Below are 15,696 nucleotides of genomic sequence, written 5' to 3'. Positions count from 1 at the left end.
GACAGTTCTCTATAAAGCAATTTAAAATTTTATCCTAATTTTAAAAATATACAAAAATTAAAGAACAGGCGTTATAAGATAGTGTTTAATGGGAACCCTGAAAGGTTGATCTGTGGCATTATTGATAGATATTACTGAATTTTAAAAGAAGAAAATTTATTGCAGTTTAGCTTTCATTTATAATCTATACTATTTGCAGTGTACTGTTAAAGCAATGACATATTAAAAATAAGGTTTTTTTAAAAAAAAGGAAATTCCATTTGCAAATGTATTAATAAAAGTAGAAATGTAATTTTCAATAAATGAAGGTATTTTAAGCCATTTATTTTTTTCATTGCTTGTTATTTTTCTCAGCTTAATCAATGGAAACAGACTTCATTCCATTTATGTTCTCATTTCATTTTAAAATAGTATTTTTTTGATAAACTGACAGTTTCAGAAATGTCTAAATTTAGACAGTATAAAACAAGGTTATATCTGCTTTGCATTTATGTATCTAATTTTTATATGTATATTAGAATATTTCTAGTTTAAAAAATGGATTTTGGAGGGTATGTAAATTTGTCATGCTTTATTTAATTATATACATCACCACATTTTGACCTAAAGTAATAGTAGTAACAGGAGTCAAATGTTATCTGGTAGGCCTCCAGATATATCACTTCTTTTAAAAGTAAGAAAAAGCTAATCTGAATTTATAGCATTTCTGACAGTCTAGAGTTACTTGGGAGCATCAGAAAAGAATTCTGTTAAAGTGAATAACAGACTTAAATATTGCAATAGTTTCAAAGAACCAGAAGATCAAATTGTAAACTTCATAAAATGGTTGAAGAAAATGCGATATGGGGAAAAGAGAAGCTAATTTATACTTTGACTCATACTACTCATTTATCCATTATTATCAAAGGTTTCTTGGTTCTCTAGCTCAGTGGACACCAAAGTGGGGTGCATGCACCCCAGGAGGTGTGAAAGATAATCCATTGGGGAACAGGAAGAAAATTATTTTTGTCCTGTTAAAAAATAAAATAAATTTAAATTAAACTTTAAACAGTGTTTATTTCATCCTTATATGATTCCTTTTTAATTTCCTTTTTTGTGTATGTTTTATAATGTACATAATATATTAGTAGAGAAGTACATGTATATAATTTATAAATAAACATAAATATATTGAAGGTGCATACTCAAAAGTTTTTTACTGATGAGGTGTACAAACAAAAACATTTGGAGACCACTGCACTAGCTTTCTGCTTCCAACCCAAACCCTGAAAGAATCATTTCAGTTCCCCCTTGTCCTCTGATTCAAGACCCATTTACTTATTGAAGTAAGAAAAATGTTCCTTCAGCTGTCTGGAAGTGCTCTGATCATCACAGTACTTAGTCATTGTTATTATTATATTCTGTATCACATCCTCATAGTTTAGTTTGTCCAATTCACTTCCATAGTCTTTCTTGATGGTTTCCACACAGAAATACTCACTCCAAAATTGTTTTCCTGTAATGCTATAGCTCTTTGTGGTGCGGTCAAGTGCTCTTAAGTCTTTTTTTTCCTTCTAAACTTATTTCAGACACTTTCTGTAATAGTTAGTTCTGCTACATGTAGTTGATTTACCTACTATCTCCTTTGCATCTAATATAAGATTATTAAATGTATCCTTTTTCTATAAAGGCATTTCTTACCTTAGCTGAGGAACCAGTACCTATGCTGTTACTGTATAAAGGATATATTGGTCCAAATTCCCAAATGAGCAGAAACAGGCATTAATTCAATTTCTATAAAAAGAAACTGTGTGAAAATTTGTGATCTGGGATCATCTGTCATCCTTGATTAATAATTCATATATTCATCTGTATATTAATTTTTTAGAGGGATGGAGTTTTTTTGAGTTGTAATTTGCTCTTCATAAGTCTTAAGCTATCCATTTAGAATTTTTAATATCTACATTTAATGTGCCCAGATCTGATCTGTAGGAAGAGTGTACAGGTGGAGCAGTGGTGGTGAGGAATCAGAGAAACTGCTGACTGGTCACTTGCAGTGTTGCTTGTACATGCGGCAGAAGAAATTCCATTAGTCCAGGGAGTCAAATGCCTCACTATAAAAGCTCCATTTACAAATAGGGACAGTGCTCATATGCGTAAAGAATTGAGTCCTATTGATGTAGTAATGCATAAAGACAATAACTGGTCATTTTACAACACTAATGTAGGCTGATCTAAGTGCTTAATTTTCAGTAAACCTACATAATTAAACATATTCTTTCATTTGGCTGCTTGAATTAAAAGGAAAAAATTAGCTTATTACCAAGAATAAAGATTAAACTTGTCTATTTTTTCAGATTTAAATAAAAATTATTGTGAATTGATGAAATTAGAATAAAACTATTATTCTTTATTTGTTAACTCTGTGCGTTTTTAAAAATTGCAACAGTATAAAGGACATTTCACAGTTCTATTCAAGATCTCCAGGCAGTCTTGCCAAGGCAACTTGCAGAACAATATCTTCTCATGATCTAGTCCATCAAAATGAGTCCATTCACATTAATAAGTGCTAAGTCTTCATAAAATTAGTCAGTTATTATAATGCACTCAGTACAGTCAAGCTGCCAGTGAATTATGTTGCCATTGTTTGAGTATGTAGAGCTAGTTTCTTTCTTTTTTACATCCCACATGCCCCCATCCCCTGATGATCAGGGTAGCAGAGCAACAGGCTAGGTTGCAACCTAACCTGGAAAATGGCAATGACTCTCATAAATATTAGGATGAAGAACACAAGTTGATAGTCACAGTAGTTGCTTAATCATGTAGTGATACATAAGTGTTATCTAGGTCTAAACTGTTCATGTTGGCTTGATCTTTTCAAACGCAGACTTCATTGTAATAGCAAAGCTACTACATCCATGGCATATTCATATGAACACACATGTATATTTTCTTCTGCCATTATGTTGTATTTATGAATCTGAAATTGCTTTTCTGACCTGTGACTTTGTATCTTTTTTTGATAGGAAAGAGTGGCCCTGAATGTAAGCACTGCAGGGCTGACCCAGATAAGGAATGTCGCTTTTGCTCGTGTTACTTGTGTGGTGGAAAACAAGATGCTCATATGCAACTCCTTTGTGATGAATGTAATATGGCTTATCATATATACTGCCTGAACCCTCCCTTAAGCAAGATACCAGAAGATGAGGATTGGTAAGTATACAAAGATGATTTACTTATGTATATTCACATTCTACACAAGGTACCTCTATTATTTGCAACTAGAGAAATTACTGAAGAGCTTTTATACATCTGTGTTGGGGTTTTAGGAGCTCTCCTGGTTTTGGTTTTTTTTTCTGTTAAAGGAATTTTCCCCATACGTGTTGCTAGGGGGACAAATTACTGGGTACTTAAGAAAAACAAAAGATGTAGCCATTGGGGTGGGGCACATCTGGCTACTCTTGTTTCACCTCAGTGTGCGGACAGTCGGTCCCAGCGTTTGGATGGAGAGGGAGGCTGTTTCTTCGGCTGCTTTTCCTTCTGCCAGAGAAACCCCGGGATCCCAAGTCCGCCTTTCCCTGCCCCACTGGGAGCCGGGCCTTGGCTGCCCTGCCCCCGCCATTGCTTTGAGCCTTTGCTACGTTGTAGCCATGCTCGCCCTGCCTGCCCAGACCTCCTGGGGGCTCCCACCGCAGCTCCGCAGTTTGGATACATCTTGTCTGCCACCCGGAATTTGTGCTCGTCCCTGCTGTTCCAGCCTGCTGCTCCTGAGGGTCCGGCCGGACACCGGGACCGGCTGCCCAGGGGTTTGTGAAGCTTTTGTCCCATCCCTTCCTGGGATCCCAGGCCACCAGTGCCGCATGCTCTCAGAGCTCGCTCCGGAGCACCTCCTGCAGCCGTGGGGGAACCATGGCACCTGACCTGCTCACCAGGAGCCACCAGAGCCCCTGCTGTCTGTGACCAGAACTGCACCCAAGGGGAAAGGGCTGGACAGCCAAGAAGACTGGGACTGGGTTTGTGATTGTTTTCCGTTACTGCCATAGTTACTGTTGTTTGTTTGACTGGTTATACACATATAGATATATAATAGTAAAGAACTGTTATTCCTATTTCCCACATCTTTGCCTAAAAGTGCCTTGATTTCAAAATTATAATAACTCAGAGGGAAGGGGGGGGGTTGCATCTGCCGTTCCAAGGGAGGCTCCTGCCTTCCTTAGCAGACACCTGTCTTTCAAACCAAGACAATCTGGTATGGTTTTTATCCTTGCACTGTATGTAAACATATTTACATTTTATATTAAGATTCTATTTATAAATATAATTCATAAACTACTGGTATTGAGCATTATTGATCATTACATAGTTTCAGAAATTAGATTGTTCAGTTTATGACCTCTGTGTGATTGATGTTATTAGACTTAATTAGCACCACCTGCAGTGATGCTTCCCCAACATTTTATTTGTTTTATTCAGGCTTCATTGTTGCTTCCTCTTTTCTTTCCCCTCAATCTCAGCCCTTATTGCTGGCTCCTTGCCCTTCCCTTATTCTATAGCTGCCTCAGTCATTTTTTCTGCTGTAAGAAAACTACTACCTGATTTCTCCCCATTTCCAGTAACTAGTACCACCAGCAAGAAACCCAAATGAGTACACCTTGGTGGACTCAGCTAACTCCATTCTGAGCTGACTCTGCATCAAGCCAGCATCAGCTAATTGAAGCTTATCTTGAGCTCCATGCCACATCTCACCTGTATCAGTTGTGCAACTCATACCATTTATTGTTATAACCTGCTTGTAAAATATATTAAATGCTAATCTTTTGTGACTTATAAATAGAACTTAATTCTAAAGTTTTCCATTATGAATACATCAATAGATGTTTATGGACATGTTTTAAGAAAAGCTTTGAACTGCATTTTGTGATAGATTTTAGTGGAACTGCACACTTCAAATAAAATATTTTAAGTACTTTAAAAGTTTAACATTCTATGGAAGTGAGATAAATGAATTCACGAGCTGAATTTTCAGCAGCATAATATTGAACATTTATTAGTAGAACAAAGGCATATCACAGCACTGGGGCGCTTAGCAATATTGCCAGAGGCTCCACTCCATTCATTTTACTGTGAACTTAAGTACTTCTTTAAACTGTTACATATTCATTAAGCCCAGAAAGTAATTTACACTTGACTCAAATTTCCCCCCTCTCCAGTCTCTGCCCCCTCCCACCAGCATGACTGCTGCCTCGGTCCTCTGGATAACTTCAGAATTGAAGGCAGGCACCCTCTCTCGGGTGCCTCCCCAGTCTCCAGCCTAATTTGTGGCTGACAGTTTCCTTCGGAGGTGTGAGTTTTGATGAGATAACAGTCTTCCTGGGATGCATGCGGTTTATCTTCTTTGTTTCTTTAAGATGCCCTGGTTTCTGGCTCTGTAGTTTGTCAACTTAAAGGATATTTATTACCATGTATTTATTATTACGTTTCCCAACATATTACAATTATTTCAAAGTTACAATTCACTCTAATCGTGTTTCTACTTAACTAAATTTTCTTAACACTATTATTACATAGTACATTATCGCTTGTAAATGTTGAAATCATATATGCGAAAGACAACATTTATCATTCACTCATAAAAGTAAATAAAGTTGCACTATATTATATCAGCTGCCTCATACTGAGTAAGTTTGTTTATAGTTCAGTGTCTAATACTCTACCTTTTTTCATGGGCTAATATAATTCAGTTTCCCCAGACTCCAGTTATATTTATACATATGTGCAACTTCAATTATGACATTTGGTGAGGGTTTTTTCATTGTGTATATGTGCAGAATGAGATGCTTCTGCTGATTTAAAAGGAAATAGACTTTTTTTTTTTTTTAATATCCTGAACTGAAAAGACTTTTACTCATATTTGCTCTGTTTGGAGAAACCGTTGAATTTGAACACTCTCCTGGGTTGCAGTGTATTCTATTACCATCCTCATGAGCTGTGGAAATCAGGTGGGGCAGTGTCTCCTTGCCTCCTCCCCCCAGACTATCTTGCTGTTAATGGCCCATCATTGTCCTGCCGCATGACTCAGAGATAACTCCCTCCGGACCATCTTCTGTTAATGAGCCTAATCAACACTTGGCCTCATGACTCATTACCCCATTGTGAGATGCTCCATCCAGAGGGAGGAACCAAGCATCCCATCGTGGATATAATCTGGGACTCTGAACACCAGAGACACTCTTTCCACTGGATTTCCAGAGGACAGGAGCTACACAGCCACCACTGGACTTTCTGAGGAAGAGCAGACCCCTTCTTCTACAGGATCAGCACTTCAGAGGACTGCAGTCACCATTCTACCAGACTGCTACCACCACCCTGCCTAACAGGGACTCAGGTTGTATCTTGACTCTGTCAGTGTTTTCTTTTACTTTCTTTTCCTTTTCTTTAATTTCCATTAAATTGTTATTCTGACATGGGGCCTCCCACTGGTTTGTTTTCAAACTAGCACATAATTTGGCGCCCAACGTCGGGCAGGCTCTGAGACAAAGTCAGAATTACAATTTTGTGTAAACAGAAACCTATTCACCATGGTGCTCAGCTTGTCTACATGGGTACTGTATCTTGCTCTCTATATTTTTCCTCACATGGGGAACTACCTGCATGTTGTGTTACTCCTGTTAAAACCAAGGACTGGTATGAGAATTGCTTTATTGGTTTATTATGTCTATAGCATAATAACCTGCAAGGCGATGAATACCATTCAGAATATATACTCAATTTTGTTTGGCTGTCCTAGTCTGGGCTCATATGTCTGGGATCTCTTCAACAATCGCACCCAGCCCCTGGTGGGAGGAGTAGAGAGTGGTTTCTTCCAGCCTTTCAGGCCAGGCACAGCAGTTTTTGAAAATATTGAGTTCCCTCTGGATGTTAAGGATGGTATAATCTTCTTGTCAGTTCTATTCTCTTTTTTCTCTATGGCCTGCATTGTGTACACCATGCTTAGAAACAGAACACTACTTAGTGTGGTGCAACGTCTGCTTGAGGAGGAGGTAAAAAGGAGCAAAGCAGCAAATACCATGTCTACACAGACTGCCACACAGAAAGGAACCAAACGCAAAGCAACTGCATCCATCTCTACGCAGACTGTCACAGAGGAGAAAGAAACCAAACGCAAAGCAACAGTGTCCATCTCTACACAGACTGACTCAGAGGAGAAAGGAACCAAAAGCACTGTCAGCGTCCCCATGCAAACCATCACTGAACCAGAACAGCCCAAACCGATTGCAGTTGCCCCCGTGCAGAAGAAGAAATCAAAAAGCAAATCAGCCTGCATAGTGACTGATGAGGATGCAGCAGGACCTTCGCACCCAGCAGAAGAGGCAGAGCCAGAGATCATCACTCAGTCACTATCCCTGGGTGAGCTGCGAGACCTGCAGTGGGAATTCACGCGCCAGACGAACGAGTCCATCCTGACCTGGCTGCTCCGCTTCTGGGATGCTGCAGCCAATGACACCATTCTGTATGGAAGTGAGGCCAGGCAGCTGGGATCTCTGTCCCGGGATGTGGTCATTGACCAGGGGATTGGGAGAACCCAAGAAACTCTCAGCCTCTGGCGGCGACTGCTTACAAGTGTCAGGGACAGGTACCTTTGTAAAGAAGACCTCCAGGTGCACCAAGGGAAATGGAGCACAATGGAACAAGGTATCCGGTGCCTGAGGGAATTGGCTGTGCTGGAGATCATTTTCTCAGAAGATGAGAGATTTCCTAAGAGCCCAGATGGTGTCCAGTGCATGTCACAGATGTGGTTGAGGTTCGCACGCCTTGGACCAGAGATATACTCCCGTTACCTGGCAACGCTGCAATGGAGGGAAGGCGAGGACAGGGTGGGCGTCTTGGTCAACAAACTGAGGATTTACGAGGACACCGTCACAGCCCCATTTCGCACCCATGTCTCATCCATGGAAACAAGTCTTTCGGCTGAGCAAGTCCGGAGCTTGATTGAAGAAGGCCATCAGAAATTGAAAAAGGAACTTAAGGAAGAGATATACCAGATCTCGCCAGAACCAACAAGAGTCTCTGCCATTAGGAGCCGGCGTCCCCCAACCAGGGAGAGAGGATACAGCCCACGAGGTAATCTCTGGTTTTTCCTTCAGGAACATGGAGAAGACATGAGTAAGTGGCATGGAAAACCCACCTCCTCCTTAGCAGCCAGGGTACGTGAACTAAAAAGAGGGACAACTACCACAAGAAGCGCATCTAGAGTCAACACTGCTCCGGTCTCTCGCACACAGAACTCCAGACGGTATAGGAATGATAATATGACTGATCCTCTTGAGGGGACCTCAGGAACGTATTCACCATAAGGGAGCAACATGCAACATGACCAGGAATAGAGGGGCCCTGCCTCTAGCCAGGTAGAGAAAAGGGACAATCGGGTCTTTTGGACTGTGTGGGTCCGATGGCCTGGCACATCTGACCCACAAAAATACACGGCTTTGGTTGACACTGGCGCTCAATGTACTCTGATGCCATCAAGGTATGTGGGAACAGAACCCATCTCTATTTCTGGGGTGACCGGAGGATCCCAGCAGCTGACTGTACTGGAAGCTGGAGTGAGTTTAACTGGGAACGAGTAGCAGAAACACCCCATTGTGACTGGCCTGGAGGCCCCGTGCATTCTCGGCATAGACTATCTCAGAAATGGATATTTCAAGGACCCAAAAGGACATCGTTGGGCTTTTGGGATAGCTGCTGTGGAGACAGAAGATATTAGACAACTGAGTACATTGCCTAGCCTCTCAGATGACCCCTCTGCCGTGGGACTGCTAAGAGTTGAAGAACAACAGGTACCAATTGCCACAGATACAGTGCACCGTCAGCAACACCGCAACGGCAAAGACTCTGTGGTTCCCATCCATGAGATGATTCGCAAATTGGAGAGCCAAGGGGTGGTCAGCAAGGCCCATTCACCTTTCAACAGCCCTATATGGCCAGTGTGTAAGTCCAGCGGAGAATGGAGACTGACGGTGGACTACCGTGGCCTGAATGATGTGACTCCACCATTGAGCGCTGCTGTGCCAGACATGTTGGAACTTCAGTACGAGCTGGAGTCCAAAGCAGCGAAGTGGTATGCCACTATTGACATTGCCAATGCATTCTTCTCCATTCCTTTGGCAGCAGAATGCAGGCCCCAGTTTGCTTTCACCTGGAAGGGTGTGCAATACACCTGGAATCAATTGCCCCAGGGTGGAAGCACAGTCCCACCATTTGCCATGGACTGATCCAGACTGCATTGGAAAAGGGTGAGGCTCCAGAACATCTGCAATACATCGATGACATCATCGTGTGGGGAAACACAGCAAAGGAAGTATTTGAGAAAGGAGAGAAGATCATCCAGATTCTCCTGGAAGCCGGCTTTTTCATCAAAAGGAGCAAAGTCAAGGGACCTGCCCGAGAGATCCAGTTCCCAGGAGTAAAGTGGCAAGATGGACGATGTCAGATTCCCACTGAGGTCATCAATAAGACCACTGCAATGTCTCCACCGACCAACAAGAAGGAAACACAAGCTTTCCTAGGCGCCATAGGTTTTTGGAGAATGCACATTCCTGAATACAGCCAGATTGAGAGCCCTCTCTACCTGGTTACCCGCAAGAAGAACGATTTCCACTGGGGCCCTGAACAGCAGCAAGCCTTCGCCCAAATCAAGCAGGAAATCGCTCATGCAGTAGCCCTTGGCCCAGTCAGGACGGGACCAGAGGTGAAGAACGTGCTCTACTCTGCAGCCGGGAGCCATGGTCTGTCCTGGAGCCTCTGGCAGAAGGTGCCTGGTGAGACTCGTGGCCGACCACTGGGATTATGGAGCCGAAGCTACAGAGGGTCTGAAGCCAACTACACTCCCACAGAGAAGGAAATCTTGGCTGCCTATGAAGGAGTCCAAGCTGCCTCAGAGGTAATCAGCAGAGGCACAACTCCTCCTGGCACCCCGACTACCTGTGCTGGGTTGGATGTTCAAGGGAAAGGTTCCTTCCACGCATCACGCCACTGACACCACATGGAGCAAATGGATTGCTCTCATCACACAGCGTGCCCGTATTGGAAACCCAAATCGCCCTGGGATTCTGGAAATTATAACAAACTGGCCTGAAGGTGAGACTTTTGGATTATCTTCTGAAGAAGAGGAAGAGCAAGTGACTCGTGCTGAGGAAGCCCCACCATATAATGAGCTACCGGAGACTGAAAGACGTTATGCCCTCTTCACTGATGGTTCCTGCCGAATTGTAGGCTCTAACTGGAAGTGGAAAGCTGCAGTATGGAGCCCCACACGACAAGTTGCACAAGCTAACCAAGGGACAGGGTGGATCGAGTCAGGTTGCAGAGCTTAAAGCCGTCCAGCTGGCTTTGGATATTGCTGAATGAGAGAAGTGGCCGAGGCTCTATCTCTACACCGACTCGTGGATGGTAGCTAATGCTCTGTGGGGATGGCTGGTTCGCTGGAGAAAAGCCAACTGGCAGCTCAGAGGGAAACCCATCTGGGCCGCTGAGATTTGGCAGGACATCGCTGCCCGAGTAGAGAAGCTGACCGTGAAGTTTCGACACGTGGATGCGCACGTACCCAAGAGTCGGGCTAATGAAGAACATCGCAACAACGAGCAGGTGGACCGAGCTGCCAAGGTGAAAGTATCACAGGTGGATCTGGACTGGCAGCACAAGGGAGAATTATTCCTAGCTCGTTGGGCCCATGTTGCCTCTGGTCATCAGGGGAGAGATGCAACATATCGATGGGCCCGTGACCGAGGGGTGGACCTTACCATGGACAGCATCTCACAGGTCATCCACAGTTGTGAGACCCGTGCTGCAATCAAACAGGCCAAGGGGGTGAAGCCTCTGTGGTACGGCGGACGATGGTCAAAGTACAGGTATGGGGAAGCCTGGCAAGTTGATTACATCACCCTTCCCCAAACCCACCAAGGCAAGCGCTACGTGTTGACCATGGTTGAAGCAACCACTGGATGGCTGGAGACCTACCCTGTGCCTCATGCTACAGCCCGGAACACCATCTTGGGCCTGGAAAAGCAAGTCCTGTGGAGACATGGCACCCCCGACAGGATCGAGTCAGACAACGGGACTCATTTTAAGAACAGCCTCATCAACACCTGGGCCAGAGAACACGGTATCGAATGGATATATCACATTCCTTATCATGCACCAGCTGCTGGAAAAGTTGAACGCTGCAATGGACTACTTAAAACCACCCTAAAGGCACTTGGTGGGGGGACCTTCAAAAATTGGGAAGTGAACTTAGCGAAGGCCACCTGGATGGTCAATACCCAAGGGTCCATCAATCGAGCTGGTCCTGCCGAGTCTGAACCCTTGCACACAGTGGATGGAGATGGAGTCCCTGTGGTACAGCTGAGAGGTATTTTAGGAAAGACTGTTTGGATTAATCCCACCTCAGGCAAAAGCAAACCCATCCGTGGGATTGTCTTTGCTCAAGGACCTGGTTGCACTTGGTGGGTAATGCAGAAAGATGGGGAAACCTGTTGTGTACCACAAGGAGACCTAATCTTAGGTGAGAACAGTGTGTAGGGTTTCATTGTATATATATATATATATATGTATGTGTGTTTAGAGTTTAAGAAGGTATTGATTTGGGATGATGTAGATGGTAATATGTCTTTGGGTGACCTTATGATGTGTATCCCATATCGCTGCCTATGCCCAGAAATTAATTTCTGTGTCTTTCTATGCCTCTAAACTGAGCCTGAGAGGGGGAAGGAAAAAACTGAGCAAAACTTTTTCAGGGTAGCTTGCAGCTTGTTCAAGGTCACACAGAGATAGCAGGTTTTTTTTCCCAGCTGCGGCAGGGGAGCGAGGAAGCACCCGGCTTGTTTTTTTTTTTTTTTCCAGTCAGCTTTTGGCCAGTTGTTTCAGCTTCTTGTTCTCTGGAGAGAGAGACTGAGAGTTGGACTTTGTTTTTCCTTCTCTGGAATTCTGGATTTTCTCCCTTTTCTACTGGACTGCTTTTCAACCTCAGAGCACATCGGGAGGACTTTCCACCGGGCACAGAGGGCCTGGCCCTGGCCCAAGCCCCAGCGCCGAGGAGACCAAAGGGAGGACTCTTAACACTTCCCCAGGTTTTTTCCTCCACAGTGAAACATTTTATTATTTAGCCTTATTTTCCTTTTCCCGTGTGTTTGGTAAATAAATAGTTTTATCTCCTTCACTTTCCTTCGAGGAAAATTTATTTTTTCCCGAACCTGGGGGGGGGGGGGAAGGGGTGGTTGTGCCTTCTCTCAGAGGATATATTTCTAAATTTGGCCAAACTGGAACAAATTTAGTGGCGCCCAACTGTGTGGCTCGAAGGAAAGTGAAAAAAACTGTGCTAATTACATTTTGGTTTGAATTTACTTATTCTGTGTTGGGGTAAACTAATCACCATGGTGGTTGAGTTCATAATGTCTCTCTGGCTTGATGTACTCATGTCTTTTTGGTCTTTAGGCTTCATTGAGGTACTGGGGTTTTTTTGTCCCTAGGGTTGTTTGCCTATCCACAACTTGCTCCAATCTTGTCCCTGATATGTAAATTTTACAGAGCAGGGAGACGAATCAGGATTTCTATCTTCTTGTGCTTGGTGATAATGATTTATAAGAAGTTGATAGAGGTACAGGCAGCTGTTCAAAGTGTGTATGATAAGTGGTTTCTCCGTCCTAACCCCAGTCCTAGCTCCAGTTGCCTGTGGCCAAACTGCCTGAAATGATGGAAAAGACGATGGCATGTCCAATTCCCATGAAGGAACCTCTAAGATACAGGCCCAGGGAAAAAAGGATAACCAGGCATAGAGGGGCCCTGCCTCTAGCCAGGTAGAGGTCAGGGAAAACCGCATTTTTTGGACTGTGTGGATTCGTTGGCCTGGTACATCAGAACCACAAAAATATGATGCCTTGGTTGACACTGGTGCCCAGTGTACAATAATTCCATTGCAGCATGTGGGGGTAGAATCTGTTTCTATTTCTGGTGTAACAGGTGGATCACAAAATTTGACCTTGGTGGAAGCTGAGGTGAGCCTGACTGGAACTGAGTGGAAGAAACATCTCATTGTGACTGGCCCAGAGGCCCCGTGCATTTTGGGCATAGATTTCCTCCGGAACGGGTATTTTAGAGACCTAAAGGGACTCAAGTGGGCTTTTAGAATAGCTGCTGTGGAGACAGAGGGCATTAAGCAATTGAACACTTTGCCTGGGCTATCAGAGAACCCGTCTGCAGTCGGCCTTCTGAAGGTGGAAGAACAAAGAGTACCAATTGCTACCTCGACAGTGCATCGCCGACAGTACCGGACAACTCGAGATGCTGTGATTCCCATCCACAAGATGATCCGTGAGCTGGAGAGCCAAGGGGTGGTCAGCAAGACCCACTCACCCTTCAATAGTCCCATTTGACCTGTGCGCAAATCTGAAGGAGAATGGAGATTGACTGTGGACTATCGTGCCTTGAATGAAGTGACTCCACCACTGAGCGCTGCTGTGCCGGACATGTTGGAGCTCCAGTATGAGCTACAGTCCAAAGCAGCAAAGTGGTATGCCACTATTGACATTGCCAATGCATTTTTCTCCATTCCTCTGGCAGCAGAGTGCAGGCCTCAGTTTGCCTTCACCTGGAGGGGTGTGCAATACACCTGGAACCGACTGCCCCAGGGGTGGAAGCACAGTCCCACCATTTGCCATGGGCTGATCCAGATTGCACTAGAAAAGGGTGAGGCTCCAGAACATCTGCAGTACATTGACGACATCATTGTGTGAGGGAACACTGCAGCAGAAGTTTTTGAGAAAGGAGAGAAAGTTATCCAGATTCTCCTGGAAGCTGGTTTCGCCATCAAGAAGAGCAAAGTCAAGGGACCTGCCCGAGAGATCCAGTTCCCGGGAGTAAAATGGCAAGATGGACGGCGTCAGATTCCCGCTGAGGTCATCAATAAGATCACTGCAATGTCTCCACCAACCAACAAGAAGGAAACACAAGCTTTCCTAGGTGCCATAGGCTTTTGGAGGATGCACATTCCTGAGTACAGCCAGATTGTGAGTCCTCTCTACCTGGTTACCCGCAAGAAGAACGATTTCCACTGGGGCCCCGAACAGCAACAAGCTTTTGCCCAAATCCAGCAGGAAATCGCTCATGCAGTAGCCCTTGGCCAAGTCAGGACAGGACCCGAAGTGAAGAACGTGCTCTACTCTGCAGCCGGGAACAATGGCCTGTCCTGGAGCCTTTGGCAGAAGGTGCCTGGTGAGACTCGGGGCCGACCACTGGGATTCTGGAGCCGGAGCTACAGAGGGTCTGAAGCCAACTACACCCCAACAGAGAAGGAAATCTTGGCAGCCTATGAAGGAATCCAAGCCGCCTCCGGGGTAATTTGCACTGAGGCACAACTCCTCCTGACACCCCGACTACCGGTGCTGGGATGGATGTTCAAAGCAGAGGTTCCCTCTACCCACCACGCCACCAATGCCACATGGAGCAAATGGATTACTCTCATCACACAGCGCGCCCGTATTGGAAAACTGAATCGCCCTGGGATTTTGGAAATAATCACAAACTGGCCTGAAGGTGAAAACTTTGATCTCGCTGATGAAGAAGAACAAGTGACACGTGCTGAAGAAGCTCCACCATACAACCAACTGCCATCAGAAGACACACGCTACGCTCTTTTCACCGACGGTTCTTGTCACATCGTAGGGATGAAACGAAAGTGGAAAGCAGCCGTATGGAGTCCCACACGACGGGTTGCAGAAGCTACTGAAGGAGAAGGTGGATCAAGCCAACTCGCTGAACTTTAAGCTGTTCAACTACCCCTGGACATTGCTGAAAGGGAGAAGTGGCCAAAGCTCTACCTCTACACCGATTCATGGATGGTAGCCAATGCTCTGTGGGGATGGCTAGAAAAGTGGAAAAAAGCTAATTGGCAGCGTAGGGGAAAACCAATCTGGGCTGCTGAAGAGTGGAAAGACATCGCTGCCCGAGAAAGAAAGCTGGTTGTGAAAGTCTGCCATGTAGATGCCCATGTCTCCAAGAGTAGGGCTAATGAAGAACATCAAAACAACAAGCAGGTAGATCAGGCTGCAAAGATAGAAGTGTCACAGGTAGACTTGGACTGGAAACACAAGGGAGAGTTGTTCCTAGCTCGATGGGCTCATGATGCTTCAGGCCATCAGGGCAGAGATGCCACCTATAAGTGGGCACGAGACCGAGGGGTGGATCTAACCATGGACAGTATCTCCCAGGTGATCCATGATTGTGAGACATGCGCTGCGATCAAGCAGGCCAAGCGGGTAAAGCCCCTGTGGTATGGTGGGCGATGGTCCAAATACAAGTATGGGGAGGCCTGGCAGATTGATTACATCACACTGCCTCAAACCCGCCAAGGCAAGCGCCATGTGCTCACAATGGTAGAAGCCACCACTGGATGGCTGGAGACCTACCCTGTGCCTCATGCTACAGCCCGGAACACCATCCTGGGCCTTGAAAAGCAAGTCCTTTGGAGGCATGGTACCCCTGAGAGAATTGAATCTGACAATGGGACTCATTTTAAGAATAGCCTTATTAACACCTGGGCTAGAGAACATGGCATTGAGTGGGTGTACCACATCCCTTACCATGCACCAGCTGCAGGCAAAGTGGAACGGTGCAATGGATTGTTGAAAACCACTTTGAAGGCACTAGGTGGGGGAACTTTCAAAA

At 44.8% G+C, this 15,696-nt stretch overlaps 1 protein-coding gene across 2 annotated transcripts in view; it reads left to right on the top strand.

The window, feature by feature from the left end:
* The window catches only part of LOC138102785 (E3 ubiquitin-protein ligase UHRF2-like), a 396,395-nt gene that overhangs the window by 223,725 nt on the left and 156,974 nt on the right, over window positions 1-15,696 (top strand). For both annotated transcript variants that reach the window (XM_069000537.1, XM_069000536.1), the window contains one exon: window positions 3,006-3,192. In XM_069000537.1, the coding sequence (XP_068856638.1) occupies window positions 3,006-3,192 (187 nt within the window). The remainder of the gene's footprint in view (window positions 1-3,005; window positions 3,193-15,696) is intronic.

This window comes from Aphelocoma coerulescens, assembly GCF_041296385.1.
Source record: "Aphelocoma coerulescens isolate FSJ_1873_10779 chromosome W unlocalized genomic scaffold, UR_Acoe_1.0 ChrW_unloc_scaf_1, whole genome shotgun sequence".
In the NCBI taxonomy this organism is placed as follows: domain Eukaryota; kingdom Metazoa; phylum Chordata; class Aves; order Passeriformes; family Corvidae; genus Aphelocoma; species Aphelocoma coerulescens.
The sequence above is the reverse complement of the archived record's forward strand: the minus strand, read 5'-3'. Positions and strand labels throughout refer to the sequence as shown.